Source organism: Trichechus manatus, unplaced genomic scaffold, assembly GCF_000243295.1.
Source record: "Trichechus manatus latirostris isolate Lorelei unplaced genomic scaffold, TriManLat1.0 scaffold00182, whole genome shotgun sequence".
Lineage (NCBI taxonomy): Eukaryota > Metazoa > Chordata > Mammalia > Sirenia > Trichechidae > Trichechus > Trichechus manatus.
The window spans coordinates 3,632,464-3,649,390 of record NW_004444118.1 but is presented as its reverse complement, the minus strand read 5'-3'; the positions used below and the strand labels follow the sequence as shown (position 1 = coordinate 3,649,390).

Below are 16,927 nucleotides of genomic sequence, written 5' to 3'. Positions count from 1 at the left end.
ACACTAGCTCTTGTGTGCCAAAGAGCTAGAACTACACTGGAGTGAGAAATTCTATCGGGTCTGATTCAATTCAGTTCGGCTTGTGTTAGTCTGAAATCCGAAGGCGCAAATTTAGCATTTTTAATCTGTCTTGAGCAATCTCTAACTGACCTGGGTGGAGACACTTTTTGCTTTCCTTCTTTCCTAGCAAGCACTTCATGTCTCAGTAGCCCCGTCTACTGCTTGGGAATGAGGATCACCTGCACACTGGACCACAATACATACTGGATGCAGAAGGAAGCTCACTGATTACTGAAAAATACCTGCACTATTTGGCTGCTGTATAACCAGAGCCTCTGGAATTGTATGAATGTTACTTGTGGTCAAGAGTTTGTTGTTGTTTGGAGGTAAATGGATAAACAAAATGTGGTACATACATACAATGGAGCATCACTCTATCACAAAGAGAAATGAAGTCCTGATACAGGCTACCACATGGATGAACCTTGAAAACATTATGCTGAGTGAAATAAGTCAGTCACAAAAGGACAAATGTTATATGATTCCACTTACATGAAATATCTAGAATAGGCAAATGTATGGAGATCAAAGTCTATGAGTGGTTATCAGGAGTGGGATGGAGGGGGTAAAAGTGAGTAATTGTTTAGAGGGGCACTGAGCTTCTGTTAAGAACACTGAGCTTCTGTTAGGAGCCCTGGTGGTATAGTGGTTAAATGCTCGCCTGCTAACCAAAAGGCTGGCGGTTGGAACATCAGTTGCTCTGCAGGAGAAAGATGTGGCAGTCTGCTTTGGTAAAGAGTATAGACTTGGAAACCCTATGGGGCAGCTCTACTCAGTCCTACAGGGTCACAATGAGTCGGAATTCAACTTGACGACAGTGGGTTTGGGGTTTTTGTGTGTGTGTGTGTGTGTGTGTGTGTGTGTTTCAGTTAAGGGTGATGGAAAAAATTGGACATGGATAGTGGTGATGGTTGTATATCGTGATGAATAAACACAATGTCACTGAATTGTACATGTTAAAAAATGTTGAAATGGCAGATGTTTTATTATATATATACTGACCACAATTAAAAGTTTGTTGTTGTTTGCCTGTTTGTTGTTTTAATGTGTCCCGGGCCATTTTGGGTCCTGAAATCTGGATGGATGTGGGTTCAGAGCAATCTTGGCAGTAGTCCTCACTGAGACATCAGATGTGGTCTGCAGATACGCGTTCTTTTGGGACGGGGGGTGATTTAACAATCAAGTCCACACGGTGCGGATTTCTTTGATTGCACTGAGATGTGCCAAGGACTCTGAGGTCAACAGTAAATCATGTTTATATTCCTCTGTGCAAAAGTCCCTCCCTGATTGTAATTAATATTTATCGGAAGTAGTAACACTAAAATCTATCAATAAGTCACGATGAGCTTTAAAAATTTTTTTTCAGTATTTTACCTTAATTTAAAAAGTACAGTAAAACCTGCAAAAGCTGGAACCTGTGTAAGGTGAAAGCCCGTCAGAGAAGGAAAACTCAAATAATTACCACTAAAACGAACAATAGATCAGTGGTATGACTGCACCCTGTCAAAGGCGGAAAACTTGCAAGACCTGGAAAAACAAGGCAGTCCTGTCAACTTCTGGCTCTCACAGATTTCGCTGTATTACATTTTCATCATGGAGAATTTAAAACACAAAAAATGAAAAGAGAAAACTTAAAAATCACCTACAATCCAGTTACTTAGAAAGAATCATCCTGACCATCTCGTGTTTCCTTCCAGTCTTCTTATCTAAAAATATGCATGCAATGCTTTTATTACCTTCTTAGAGGCATCAAGAGAGGAATGAAGTTAAAAATGAGACTGACTAGGGGGCACCAGAATCATCTATTTGTGCCTGAGACAGAAACAGGAGGTTAAGAACTTCCCAACAGGTAAGTTCCAGCATCAAAAGGAACACTACATTTTTCCTCAGGGTTTTAAAAATAGCAGCGTAGTTGGCATTCAGCTGATAGTACAGTGCCTCTCACCTGATAATAACTGTGGATTTTTCTCAAGGAACGAGTTAATAGTATCTTAGCCTAGGTGTGTTTTTTGAAAGCCTTTCTTCCTTTTTTTTTTTTTTAGTTTTAGACATTATAGTACCCTCTCTACAACTAAAAAACAATTTTAAAAAGTCTTTGATGTAAAAATACTGGTAGTGTCACTCTATACAATGGATCTCTGGAAATTTATATTTCATATTTAGAAACTGCCAGCATCTGGAAAACCAGAACATTCTCTCAAGTTCATGTGAAAATACCGTATCACTGCTATTTGAATTTTTTAAAACAAGCTAACTTTAACCATTGGACAAATCTGTTGCAAAAGTCTCTTTAAAGTGGTAAAAAGCAAAGATGTCACCTTGAGAACTAAGATGCACCTAACCCAAGCCATGATATTTTCAATCATCTCATATGCATATGAAAGCTGGACAATGAAAAAAGGAAGCCCAAAGAATTGATGCATTTGAATTATGGTGTTGGCAAAGAGTATTGAATATACCATGGACTGCCAGAAGAAGGAACAGGTCTGTCTTAAAAGAAGTCTAGCCAGAGTGCTCCTTAGAAGGAAGGACAGTGAGACTTCATCTCACTTTGAACATGTTATCATGAGGGACCAGTCCCCTGGAGAAGAAGATCATGCTTGGCAAAGTAGAGGGTCAGCGAAAAAGAGAAAGACTCTCAACGAGATGGATTGACACAGTGGCTGCAACAATGGGCTCAAACATAGCAAAGATTGTGAACACGGCGTGGAACTAGGCAACGTTTTGTTCTGTTATACATAATGTCACTATGAGTAAGAACAACGTGATGGCATCTAACAACAACAATACAACTTTAACCAAAATTATAGTTGCTGACCAGAATGTTTGAAAAAACTCCCATTTATAGAGCAGACCTCTGAGGTCTTTTATTATGATTGCCTTATCATACAAAGCACTGACTTTTCCCAAAGTTTGTTCTGTAGAAAAATCCTGAACAGTAGCTCTTCATGATTCTTTACAACATGACCGCTTTGATGCAAGAAACTGGGTTTCAGAGCTTCTTTCTGAATTATAGTAAAAACCTGACTCTCTTAATGGGTTAAAATTCAAATGAGCATAGTTCTCAGCTCTCCATGTAATTCCTATTACAATGCAGCTGCTGTTGCCCCAGAAGTTGTCATTTTTTGCTCTTTATCCTCTGAACAAACTCTGGGTGAGCTGCAGAGTCAGGTCCCCTTCAGGGCAATAGCTTGTTTACCAAGATTCAAGGACTAAGCCAAAACAAAAAACAAACCTATCGCTGTTGAGTCGATTCCAACTCATAGTGATCCTATAGGACAGAGTACATCTGCCCCATAGGATTTCCAAGGGGTGGCTGGTGGATTCCAACTGCCCGACCTTTTTGGTTAGCAGCAGAGCTCTTAACCACTGTACCACCAGGGCTCCAATTTAAGGGCTAGGTCCTGGTAAAACAAAACATAGTCCACATGCATATGAGGCATTGAAAAGAGCATGGCTTGGGTCAGTTGCAACTTAGTCATCAAAGTGACATCTTTGCTTTTTAGAACTTTAAAAAGGTCTTTTATTGTAGATTTGTCCAATGCAATACATTCTTTGATTTTTTTGACTGCTGCTTCCAATGGACATTAATAGTCCGGTTCCGAGGATTTTTGTTTTCTTCAAGTTCAGGTATAATCCATACTGTAGACTATAGTCTTTGACCTTCATCAGTAAGTGCTTCGAGTCGTCTTCATTTTCAGCAAACAAGGTTGTGTCATCTGGTTGTTAATGAGTCTTCCTTCAATCTTGATGCCTTTTTCTTCCTGATATAGTCCAGCTTCTTGGATTGGGGCGGGGGGGAGAAACTATTGGCCATGATGGGGTTGGAAATGGTGATGAGTCATTATTTTTTCTACCTTGAAGTAACTCCTGAGAGTCTCAGAATTCCTATTGGCTTTCATAGATTTGTGAAAAGGACAAATCTCAGTTTACTTAGCAAAGAGTAAAATATGTGGAATTATTTGATTGTCTAGTCTGACCATGCAGCATAAATGGTTGACGTTGCAAAATTGCAAGAATATGGGCAGGCATAGAGCAGGGAATGGTGATGAGTGTGCTGTCTGCTGTGTTCCTGAAGAATTTGGTCCTCAACCTTTGGGCTTTTAAGGAACTGTCGTTTAAATCAATGGTTTGCTGTAAAGATGGTCAAATGAATTTTCTGTGCCGAATTTAACATGTTCTTCAAGTAATAGGCTGGTCGGCCATGGAGAGAAGCACCTATTATAGTCAAAAGTAATTTCAAAAATATCACAGGAAATGCGTTCAGAAATTATGAGAGCATTGTACCTCCCTAGTTTGATAAGCATGGTAGAGAATCTCCCTTTCAGTACTGAGGGTACATGTCTCTGTGCATGCCCAGTGTGCAAAATATTTTCAAGTGAGAGCAGCTAAATTATATCTGCCTACTGCTTTGCCAGAGGAAGAAATAATTTCTTTATTTTTATACTCAGGCTCTACACATTTTGCAGGCAACAATGTAGATTTTTTTTTTTCCCCTGAATGGTACTGCAGCAGTTCTAATCCCACTCCAGGCATCAGTTGGACATCAGGAACATAGGAAGACATTAGCCTTTTATAGTTTTGTTTTAAATATGTATTATATAAGTCTGGAAACAGCCTCTGTGTTCTAAAAATCCCAAAGGCCCTTGCAAATTTATTACCAATCCCAGTCACTCCCCCTGCAAATCTCAGACTCTGGAAGAATGAAAGCTACACACTGTTTTCTGCACTCATTTGTATGGCTGGCTTCACACAGACAGATAAAACTACATCACCCTACAGAGCTGTCTGTCACATGTTCATGGTGTTTACCTGGATCCTGAATGCCACCCTCCCCACAGTGACAGTCACTTCTGAATCGAGTCCCTCTTCCACTTGGGATTTGAAGCCAGAGAATCTCGGCTCCTTTCTAGCTTCTACCACTTTCTAACCTGTGTGACCTAAGACACGTCACTTACTGTCTCAAAGCTTCAGCTTCCTCATACATAAAACTGCAGAAATGTGCAGTGTATCCCTAACCATAAGCCTGAAGTTTTGACTTCAGTTTTCACTAGTCCAAAACTTTTCCTCCAGCTTTGACTCCATGGACCGCTCCCAGGCCTTAAATTCCATTTTTATAAACTGTAGTCATCAGAGCATAACCGCTTTTGGATGGCTGAACTTGGAATGATGTGAACAGGGCAGATTTATTTCTTTCTCACTAACTGCCCCCTTTATTCTGTTCTCTTGAGTCGCCTTCCCTGACCCCTGATGAAATCTCAAGCACATCCCAGAGCCTCTCCAGTCTCTCTTGATCACTAACAAATAAATTACCAGTATTAGGCATTTAAAAAAACAGTTTGCACAACTAGATGGTGCCTGGCCGCCACCACCTACTACCACCTACTGCTCTAACAGAGATCACAATAGAGGATCCCACTTAGCTGGGGAAAAATGTAGAACAAAATTATAACTCACAAAGAAAGACCAGACTTACTGGTGTGACAGAGACTGGAGAAACCCTGAGAGTATGGCCCCAGGACACCGTTTTAACTCAGCGCTGAAGTCACTCCTGAGGTTCACCCTTCAGCCAAAGATTAGACAGGTGCATAAAACAAAAAGAGACCAAATGGGCACACTAGCCCAGGGGCAAGGAAGAGAAGGCAGGAGGGAACAGGAAAGCTGGATGAATTGAAATGGGGAACTCAAGGTCAAGAAGGTAGTGTTGACAGGTCAAGGGGTTGGCAATCATTGTCACAAAACAATATGTGTATTAATTGTTTAATGGGAAATGAATTTGCTCTGTAAACTTTCATCTAAAGCACAATTTAAAAAAAATATTTTTTTCAAATATTTCTCAGACATAACCAAACACCTTGCAAGATTGAGTTTCTAGGTTTGAAAGCTTAGGACCTTAGTCTCATGGGAAAACTCAGTCAATTGGCATAATATAGTTCACAAAGTTCATGTTCTGCATCCTAGTGAAGTGAGTAGTGTCTGGAGTCTTGCAAACAGCCATCTAAGATACACCTGTTGGCCTCTAGTCATCAGGAGCAAATTAGTAAGAAGGAAACCAAAGTCTCAGAGAAGAAGCTATAGGGCTAATACCTTTCATAAGCCACAACCTCATTTACCCTGAGTCCAGAAGAACTAGATGGTGCCCAGCTACCACTACTTACTATTCTAATCAGGGCCACAATAGATTGACCTGACAGAAGGGGAGAAAAATGCAGAACAGAACTCAAAGTCTTCAAAAGTCCAGACTTACTGAACCACTTGAGACCAGAGCACTCCCTAAGACTATTGCCCTGAGATACTCTTTAAACTTTGAACCAAAACTATCCCCTGAAAACAGCTTTTAGAGAAATAACAGAGTGGCACACAAAATAAAGGATATTACCCGTAAGTATGGTGCTCTACTAAAAACCATCCATATGAGACCAAAAGATCAACATTTACTCTAAAGCAAAGATGAGAAGATAAGAGGGCAGGGAAACTAGAGTACTGGAAATGGAACAACCAGAACACAATAAAAGAAAATATTGACACACTGTGAGAAATGTAACTAATGTCATTGAACCATTTACATAAAAATTGTCAAATGGGAAACTAATTTACTACGTAAACTTTTGACAAAAACACAATAAAATTTTATTTGAAAAATAAAAATATTAAAATCATCTGATCCAAATAAAGACTTTATTGTCTCACTTGATTACTGGCTCCTTTCCTCTTCCTCCAAGTCAGGCTTGATGAGCCTAGACGTTTACAGTGGAGAAAGGAGGGGAGGAGAATGCTGTTATCTTTCTTCCTTCCTTTTTCTCCTTTGCCTCTTGCAGGAGTCTCGAGGTCTGACTCAGGGAGGGGGATGATAAACAGATTAATGGAAAAGGACAAAAGCCCTACCTTAGTGGTGTGGTTGTAATCTAAGTGTGGCAGAGATCATACTTCTTGCTTGTTCCCTACCACTACCCTCCAACCCTAAAGAATTTTTTGTTAGTTTTAAAGCTGTCTCCCCAGTGGGTACCTTTATCATCAATATTCTGTATCAGAGCTACCCTTCTTACAGATGTCTATGGGGCTCCCTCTTCTGTCCCAGGCTTCTGGTGGTCAGTGTCTTTTTCAAGAAGAGTTGCTAGGTTGTGTGACCTGTGAGGCCATAGGCAGCAACCTTGCCATGATGGTCCAAATCCAGCCCCGTCAAATGGCGACGCATCTGGCCCACCCACATCTGATCAACCAGCCAGGAAGCTGTTACCAGCAAGACTTCTGTCCGTACTAAGGCACCATGGACAGTTCCCTACCCGCTCTCATACTGGTCCTTGTGTATCCCCAGACACAAAAGCTCTGTGTGGTTCTGTGAAGCTCTCTTCACTCTGCCAAGATGAGGAAAGTAGCAACTCTTTTCACCCAAGAGTGTGAGGCTGGTGTGTACAACAGGGAAGGAAAGCACAGCCTACCACCAACTCTCTCTAAAGAAATTCTATTACCTTGCTTAATTATTTTCCTTGCCTCTTCTTATAGATGCTTCAGGTGAATGATAAGTGAATAATAACAAAACCTGTGGTCATAACCTCTTAGTGTGTTGAAGCTGACTTGATGACAACTAACAACAATTGTTAATGAATGTAGACTGTCTGGTAGTAGCAAAGCAACAAATGAAGAGACATTGTGGCTCAAATGCATTTTTGTTTCTTTGCTTGTTTTGCATTTTTTAATAGACCTTATTTTTTAAAGCAGTTTTAGTTTTACAGAAAAATTCTGCAGAAAGTACAGAGAGTTCCCATATGCTCCTCCCCCTGCAAATCATTTTTCCTATTCACGTCTTGCATTCCTGTAGTACATTTGTACAATTGATAAGTCAATATTGATACATTATTATTAACTAAAGTCTATACTTTACATTAGAATTCACTCTGTGTTGTACATATGGAAAAATGCTCATCATCATATGACATTAAGAAACTGCAAATCAAAACATCAATGAGCTCCCACTATTATCTATCAGAATGGCTAAAATTCAAAACACTGACAACACCAAGTGTTGATAAGGATGTAGAGCAACAGGAATTCTCATTCGCTGCTGGTGGAAATGCAAAATGGTACAGCCACTTTGGAAAACAGTCTGACAGTAAGTCTAAACATAGACTTACCATACGATCCAGTGATCGCACTACTAGGTATTTACTCAAATGACACGAAAGCGTATGTCTACATAAAAATGTACACATGAATGTTCATAGCAGGTTTATTCATAATTGACAAAATTGGAAGCAACCAAGAGGTCCTTTGATAGGTGAATGGATAAGCAAACTGTAGTACACCCACACAGTGGAATATTATTCAGTGATAAAAAGATATGAGCTATCAAGCCAGGTAGACATGGAGGAACCTTACATGCATACTACTGAGTGAAACAAGCCAGTCCAAAAAAGCTACATACTGTCTAATTCCAACTATATGACATTCTGGAAAACGCAAAACTATAGAGGCAGTGAAAAGCTGGGTGGTTGCCAGGTGGCCAAGGAGACAGAGAGATGAATAGGTAGAGTGGTAGTTGTTACTGTGTGCTGTCAAGTCAATTCTGACTCATAGCAACCCTACAGGACAAAGTAGAACTGCCCCATAGGGTTTCCTAGGCTATAATCTTTACTGCAGCAGATCGCCAAGTCTTTCCTCCTGCAGAGCTGCTGCTAGGTTCAAACCACGGATCTTTCGTTTAGCAGCCAAATGCTTAACCATTGCAGCACCAGGACTCATTATAGACAGAGCACAGGGCGTTTTTAGGGCAGTAAAACTATTTTGTATGATACGGTCATGCTAAACACATGACATTAAGCATTTATCAAAATTCATTGAACTGTACAACACAGAGTGAACTCTAATGTAAACTATGGGCTTTAGTTAATAATACTGTGTCAATATTGGTTCATCAGTTGTAACAAATATACCACAGGAATGCAAGATGTGAATAGGAAAAATGATGTGCAGGGGGAGGAGCATATGGGAACTCTCTGTACTTTCTGCAGAATTTTTCTGTAAAACTAAAACTGCTTTGAAAAATAAAGTCTATTTTAAAAAATGCAAAATAAATTTTAAAAAAATGCAGAAGCATTTATTTGAGCCATAATATCCTTCATTTGTTGCCCTGTTAGTGCTAGCTGGTCTACATTTCTTAACAGTTATTAGTTGCCATTGAGTAGACTCCAACTCATGGCGACCCCATGTACAACAAAACAAAACGTTGCCTGGTCCTGCGCCATCTTCATGATCTTTGTCTACTCCAATCCATTGTTAAAGCCACTGTGTATTTTGAGTGCCTTCTAACCAAGGCGAATCACTTTCCAGTACTACATCAGACAATATTCTGTTGTGATCCATAGGGTTTTCACAGACTAATTTTTGGAAGTAGATTGCCAGGCCTTTCTTCTAGTCTGTCTTAGCTCTGTTAAAACCTGTCCACCATGGGTGACACTGCTGGTGTTTGAAATATTGGTGGCATAGCTTCCAGTATCATAGCAACATACAAGCCACCACAGTATGACAAACTGACAGACAGGTGGTGGTCATCAACAATAAAAACAAAAAAAACCCATTGCTGTTGAGTAGATTCCAACTCATGGTGACGCCATGTATTACAGAGTAGAACTACTCCGTAGTAATCTTTGTCTTTCTTCTGCGGTACCTCTGGGTGGGTTTGAACTGCCAACCTTTGCATTAGTAACTGAGTGCACACTGTATGCACACCCAGGGACATTATAGCCTCCACTCAGGGACTAATTAGTCTCAAAGACTCCTCATTTCTGTTCATTCTCCGCACTACAGTTTATCTCATCACTTACAATCCTTCAAGAATGCCCTATGGTCTGAAGTATTTACTACAAACAGCTCTAATCAATTCTCCAATTTAAAGCTTACCTGATCACAACCCAAATTAAAACTCCTCAGTAGCTCCCATTTACCCTGAGACTAATTCAAAAACCGATTGCTTTATCACATACTGACTCAAGCCTTGTTTCTGGTAACTGCCCTCTCTTACTCTTGTCTGCCACAAAAGAACTGACAATGTTTCATAATAAACCAGGTTTTCTCTCTCTTCTAAGACTTTGCACATTCTAATGCTTCACTATCATTCTCCCACCTCTCCTCTTTCCCTCTCCTGTCAACTGCCTTTAAACACCCTCCCCCATCAACGACAAAAACAAAATAATAATTAAAAACTTATATATTTACCATGCTGATCCTGTTTATGTTTCAGATCTCAACTTAGACACTATTTTGTCCAAAAAACTTTCTCGGACTTCTCAAATCTGGGGTAGGTGTTCCTCCTCTGTTTACTCATCAATAACACCCCTTACCCTATGTGGTCAAGTCTTTTTCCTCTTATATCTTCCACATCAGACTGTAAGCTCCTTGAAAGTAGGAGAAATGTCCAATTCATACATTTTTGTACCTAATGTACCTAGCTTAGAACCTAGCACAAAATAAGAAATCAGTGTGTACTTATTGCATAAATTAAATCGTTGAGTGTTCCTTTATTCATTTAAAGAACAACAATTCTATCTCCAACAAGATAATAGGGATTCAGAGCACTCTTCTATATGGAGGTTCACGAAGTAAAAGCACAAATACCATGGAAAGTGGTGGGGAGCATTTGTTTAATTCCTTTAGTTTTCCTCCCTTAAACGCTGGACTTTATTATTTTGTAGGTTAAGCTACTAGTTTTAGTTTGTTTGATTAAATTATGTCTTGGTTATAAAAATAATACTTATTCTAGTGTATGTTTACTCCCATTGCCTTTGAGTCGATTCCAACTCATACCAACCCCATAGGACAGGGTAGAACTGCCCCATAGGGTTTCCAAGCCTGTAATCTTTACAGAAGCCGACTGCCACATCTTTCTGCTGGTGAGTTCCGCTGACCTTTTGTTAGCAGCTGAGTGCTTTAACCACTGCACCATCAAGACTCCTTCTGTAAAGATTAGCTTTAGAAACCCTATGGGGCAGTTCTACTCTGTCCTATAGGGCTGCTATGAGAATCGACTCTATGGTAACAGGTATTCAAACAATATTAAAGCATAAAAAGTGAAAGTAAGTTTCCTTCTTTCCCACTATTTTCCCTTCCCAGAGATAACCACAGTTAGCATTTCCTTATATCTTTCCAGTAATCTTATGTTAATTCCTTCGTTCAGCAAATATTTATCGAGCACCTACTATGTGTTCTTATTTCTTGGCGTAGAAAAGGAAACAAAATTAAAAGTTCTGCCTTCATCAAACTTACCTTCTAGGCAGGCAAACAGAGGTTAGATAAATAAGTAAAATAAATGGTATGGAAGGTTCTATAAGTGCTATGGAGAAAAATTATTGAGAGGATGTGGATAGGGAGTATGGGGAAGTGGGTGAGTGCTATTTTAAATATGGCGTTCTAGGAAGGCCTCACTGATAAGCAGATTTGGAGACTCATCTGAAGAAGGTAAAGGAACAAATCACGCTTTTCTGAAGAGAAATAGCTTTCTAGGCAGAGCAAATAGCAAGTGGAAAGGCCTACGTTAGGAACAAACTTGGCTTGTTTGCTGAAAAGCAAAGAGACCACAGAGAATGGAGCAGAGTGACTGAATGAAAGTGTTAATAGGAAAAGTCAGAGGGGATCAAATCCTATATGGATTTAACTTTTACTCTGAGTGAAAGGGAAAGCTATTTTCAAGTTATGAGTCATGTCATCTGATTTACATTCTAAAAGGATTACTCTCTCTTCTATGTTGGAAATAGACTATAGGGCAGAGAGCGTGGGGCAGAAGCAGAGAGAGTTAGAAATTACATCTAGTTTAGACACAATAGGGGTAAGAAGTGTTAGTATTCTGTGTGTACTTTGAAAAAAGAACAGGCAAGATTTTCTGACAGATTGGTTTGACTATGAGACAAGACGAGGAGTCAAGCATGTCACCAAGATTTTTGACTCAAGCAACTAGGCTGATGGAGTTGGTATTACTAAATGGAGAGGACTGAGGGTGGATCAGTGGAGGAGATCATGAATTGATCATCCAATGGGGGTATAGTATTGGGAGTTGGATATACAAACCTGCAGATAATATCTGGAAGTCTTCACCATATGAGTGATATTAAAAGCCATGAGATGGGATTACCTGGGATAGGACTCTATATAAAGGAGACCAAGAGATCAAGGGATTTAGCCTTGGGAGACTCAAAAGTTCCAACATGGGGGCAGACAAATAGGAAAAGAAAAGTAACAAGCAAAGAAATCTTTAAAGGAGCAGTTACTGATATAGAAGGAAACCCAGGAAAGGATGGTGTTCTAGAAGTCATGAAAAGAAAGTTTTTCAAGATGGAGAGAATGATTACTACTTCAAAATCTCCTGGTATCTCAGGTAAGACGGGGGTTGTGACTCAGTCATTAGATTTTTGCAACGTTAAGGTCATTAATTTGTAAATTTGACAAGAGAAGTGCCTGTGGAGGGTTGGATATGAAAACCATATTGGAGTAGATTCAAAAGAGTTGAGGGTGAAGGACATTGCTAACGTGCAAACAGCAAATATAGAAGATTCTTTAGAGGGGTTTTGCTGTAAAAGAAAATGAGTAAAGGGGTGGTAGTAATAAAGTGTTGCTGAACCCTAGAAGATGAGTTCTGTCTGGCGTACTCAGACCTGACAATAATCTGGACATTGGCCTTTGAGAGAGAAAGTAACTTTATTGTAATGCTCAGAGCAAGGAGCCAGGAGGAAGTTCCTCAGACCTGACTCCCTTGAACTATGGGGAAGTAGGGCTTATATGTGATTTGGGTAGAGAGATGGTGGCCCTTCAGGCATACTAGGGAGGGAAAATTCTAGAAAGAAAACTTTGCAGGAATTATGGTGGCCAGAAAACAGGAAGTGATGTGTTCATGTAGGACTTCTCGCTTCGGAATGGGGTCCGGGTGATGATTTTCCTTATGATTCGTTCCACCTATTGCTGCGTCCTCTACTGAGGTCAGTTAGTGGTCACAGCTGGCCCTTCTGCACATGCGGGGTGGGCCAAATTTGGCTTAAGGACTAATGGAAATTTACTGGCATTCATAGGATCAGGTTACAAAAGGAATGGGAACTTCAAAAGTCTTTTTGTTGTTGTTGTTGTTTTTAATGTGGTAATAATCATAGCCTGTTTGTATTGCTAATGGAAATGATTAGAGAGAGGAAAACTGATGATATAATTAATTACTTGAATTCCACAAATGGGAAGCTGCAAATTTTAATATAGAATACTAGGAAAACTTGAATTTAAATAATATATTTTTAGTGCGCAGAAACAACTTAACTGTTTTATGTTCTACAATCTTGGGCTGTATGAACACATATAAGAATTGAGATCAGGGACTTCCAGCAACATGGCGCTCCAGGAAGAAGCAACATGCTGTCCCTCCACAGCAAAGATCCGAAAAACTAAGTCAAACAGAGAAAACAGCAATCCTGAAATCCTAAACATCAAATGAAGAGATAAAGAACTCAGCCAAGCACCAAATGGAATAAGAAACTTACAGAGAACAGAGAGTGAGAAGACATACCTGGAGAGGCCCATCAGCTAATGCAGCATGGATCTGCCATCTTGGACACCTATCAGAGACCAGCAAATAGGAGGTAAGAGAAAGCAGCTTCACAGAGCTTCCAGCAGGAGACAGAACAACTGGTGAACAGCAATATACGCTTTCCTACCCCCTACCCTTCTTCACCCCTACTCAGCCTCCTCTACTTCCTGTGGCCACAGTCTCTTGGCCGCGAAACACCAGCTGCTTGGATTCCACCCACCTGCACTGGCAGACTTACTGAGTGCCATTTGTGGGCTGCTGGTATTGCTTTTTTCTGCTTCTTTTGATTTCTTCCTTACCTCTCACCACCTCCCCCTCCTTTTGCTCAAATACCTGGTTCTTTGCACCATCTTTGCTTCTTCCTGAGGGGCTGTGGAGCTCTGCTCAAGTGTGGAACTGCTTCCCGGTCCATGCCGGCATGCTGGTGGGATCCCAGGGCTTTTTGTTTGTTTGTTTCTTTTCAATTGTTTGTTTCTTTTCTTTTTCTTTTCTCAAGTTGGGAGCCCGTTCTGGCCAGTGAGTGCTGAGCGGCTTGGGACCTACCCCCTCAGCTTGCACAGACACACAGAGGGATCGCTGAAGGCATTTCTTTCTTCGTGGGTTTTTTTTCTGTTTTTTGGGGGGATTTTCTTGTTCTTTTTTAAATTTGTTTTGTTTTCTTTTCCCTCTTTTTCCCTTTTTGTCTCTCTTCATTACTCAGTTTCTCATCTCTCTATACCTTCCTTCTCTTCCTGTCCCCTGAATACCTGGCGCTGAATACCTCTACACCTCCTAGCCAGGCTGTACTTCAACACCTGGGAACAACTTCTCCAGACCTCGTAGCTGCACTGGTGGGATCCCTGGGAACTTTGCTGTTCTTTTTTCTTTATAATTTTTATTTATTCATTCTTTTCTTTTTTTATCTTCTTCTTCTCCTTTTTGTTTTTCTCCTTTTCATAGTCTCACATCTCTCTACTCCAACGGCAAGCTCCCCTAGCACTCTTTTTTGTTTGTATGTTTTTGGCTCCTGTTCCTCTCTCCTCTCTCCCATACCGATCTTAGCTCCACACATCACAATCTCCCCCCTCCATCCTGCCTACCTGCACCGTGCACTTAACGTCACACCACAAAGCAGCACAGGCACGGCCTACGGGAACCTGCTCTGCACTGATTACCAACCCGCCTTGGTGGCTGTAGTAAGTGCCACAAACAACCCATCCCAGCAACTCCTCTTCAGCTAGACCTGCCCTGAGGTACCATATCTGAGAGACTGACCTTGCCAGTTGCAGAAGGAGGCAAAAAGTATCGGGCCCACAGATGAGCAAACAACAAAGAACACACAGCCCACCTGCTCAAACATAGCAAAATTAAAAAAAAAAAAGAACAAAACAAACAAATCTACAATCTATAAATGAGAAAAATGACTACTAAATGCCCCGAAGACAGAAGACAATATCAAAACATTTAAAAAAAACAGGACAGGATGGTTCCAGTAGGCATCCAAAATAAAATACCAGATGACTTTCCAGTGGAAGAAAAGGCACTAGAACTATCACATAGGGAATTCAAATCTCTAACACCCAGAATCATCCAAGAGTTGAAGCAAAAAGCAGACAAAAATGAGGAAAACATAGACAAATTCATGGAAAAGGCAGACAAATTCATGGAAACTACAGACCAAAAAATGGAAGAATTCAGGAAAATAATGCAGGAACAAAATGCCAAAATAAATTCACAACCAGAAATTATACAAAAACAACAATTAGAAATCCAAAAGATAAACAACAAGATTTCTGAAATGGACAGTGTCATAGAAGGACTGAGGAGCAGATTTGAAACGGTGGAAGACAGTATCAGCAGAAGTGAAGACAAACACTTAGATACAACTCAGTTTGAGGAAAACTCAGAAAAAAGAACAAAGAGAAATGAAGAGACCCTGAGAATTATGTGGGATACAGTCAAAAGCAAAAATCTGTGAGTGATCAGAGTTCCAGAACAGGGGGAAAAAACAGAAGACACAGAGAGGATCATTGAAGAATTGCTGACAGAAAACTTCCCCAATATCATGAAAGATGAAAAGCTGACCATCCAAGAAACTCAACGAACCCCATATAGGATAGACCCCAAAAGAAAATCACCAAGGCATATCATAATCACTCTCACTAAAACCAAAGACAAAGAAAGAACCCTGAGAGCAGCTCAAAAAAAACAAGAAGTCACATACAGAGGAGAAACAATAAGACTAAGCTCAGATTATTCAGCAGAAACCATGCTGGCAAGAAGGCAATGGGATGCCATTATAAAACCTTGAAAGAAAAAAATTGCCAGCCAAGAATAATATATCCGGCAAAACTCTCGTTCAAATATGATGGTGAAATTAGGTCATTTCCAGACAAACAAAAATTCAGGGACTATGTAAAAACCAAACCAAACTTACGAGACTTATTAAAAGAAGTCCTTCGATCTGATAACAAACAATATCAGACCACAGGCTAAATATAGGACACAGGATTGTACTAGCCAGGTACCAACCTAGGAAATGAACTCTTAAGGACTATGCAAAGCCAAAAGAATTACAAAAGGGAACCAGAGAGGTTAATCTGCAAATGACAATAGCATCAGAACAATAAAAGACAAAATAAACAGTGTAGATATAGAATCTTCTAATGGAGAGGAAGTCAAGCGATCCAGATAATAATAGACAGGTTCAAATCTAGGAAGATAAGGGTAAATTTCACAGTAACCATAAAGAAAGTTAACAAACCTACTCATCAAAATAAAGAAGAAAAACATAAAGTCTCAGTAAAAACAAAACCTATAAAAACAAACGAAATGAAAAAATTCCACAAACAAAAGGAACTCAGCACAGGAGAGTAAGAGGAACAAAACTGGAGGACATCATGCTGAGTGAAATAAGTCGATCACAAAAGGGCAAATATTGTATGAGACCCCTACTGTATAACTCACGTAAAAGTTTACACACAAAAAGAAACAATCTTTGTTGGCTACAAAGGAAGGAGTGAGGGGGAACTAAATAGATAAGTGGTAACTTTGGTGAAGGGTAAGACAGTACACATTACTGGGGAAACCAGCACAACTTGTACAACGAAAGCTCATGGAGGCTCCATAGACACTTCCAAACTCCCCAAGGGACTGAATTGCTGGGCAGAGGGCTGTGGGGACCATGGTCTCAGGGAACATCTAGCTCAATTAGCATAACACATTTTATAAAGAAAATGTTCTACATTTTACCTTGGTGAGTAGCATCTGGGGTCTTAAAAGCCTGTGAGCAGCCATCTAAGATACTCCACTGGTCTCACCCCTTCAGGAGCA

General features: G+C 40.1%; 1 protein-coding gene across 1 annotated transcript in view; it reads left to right on the top strand.

Moving 5' to 3' along the window:
• The first annotated feature begins 11,425 nt into the window (after window positions 1-11,425).
• The window catches only part of NANOGNB (NANOG neighbor homeobox), a 13,112-nt gene continuing 7,610 nt past the window's right edge, over window positions 11,426-16,927 (top strand). The window contains exon 1 of the mRNA XM_012558711.1: window positions 11,426-11,437. Coding sequence (XP_012414165.1) covers window positions 11,426-11,437 — 12 coding nt within the window. The remainder of the gene's footprint in view (window positions 11,438-16,927) is intronic.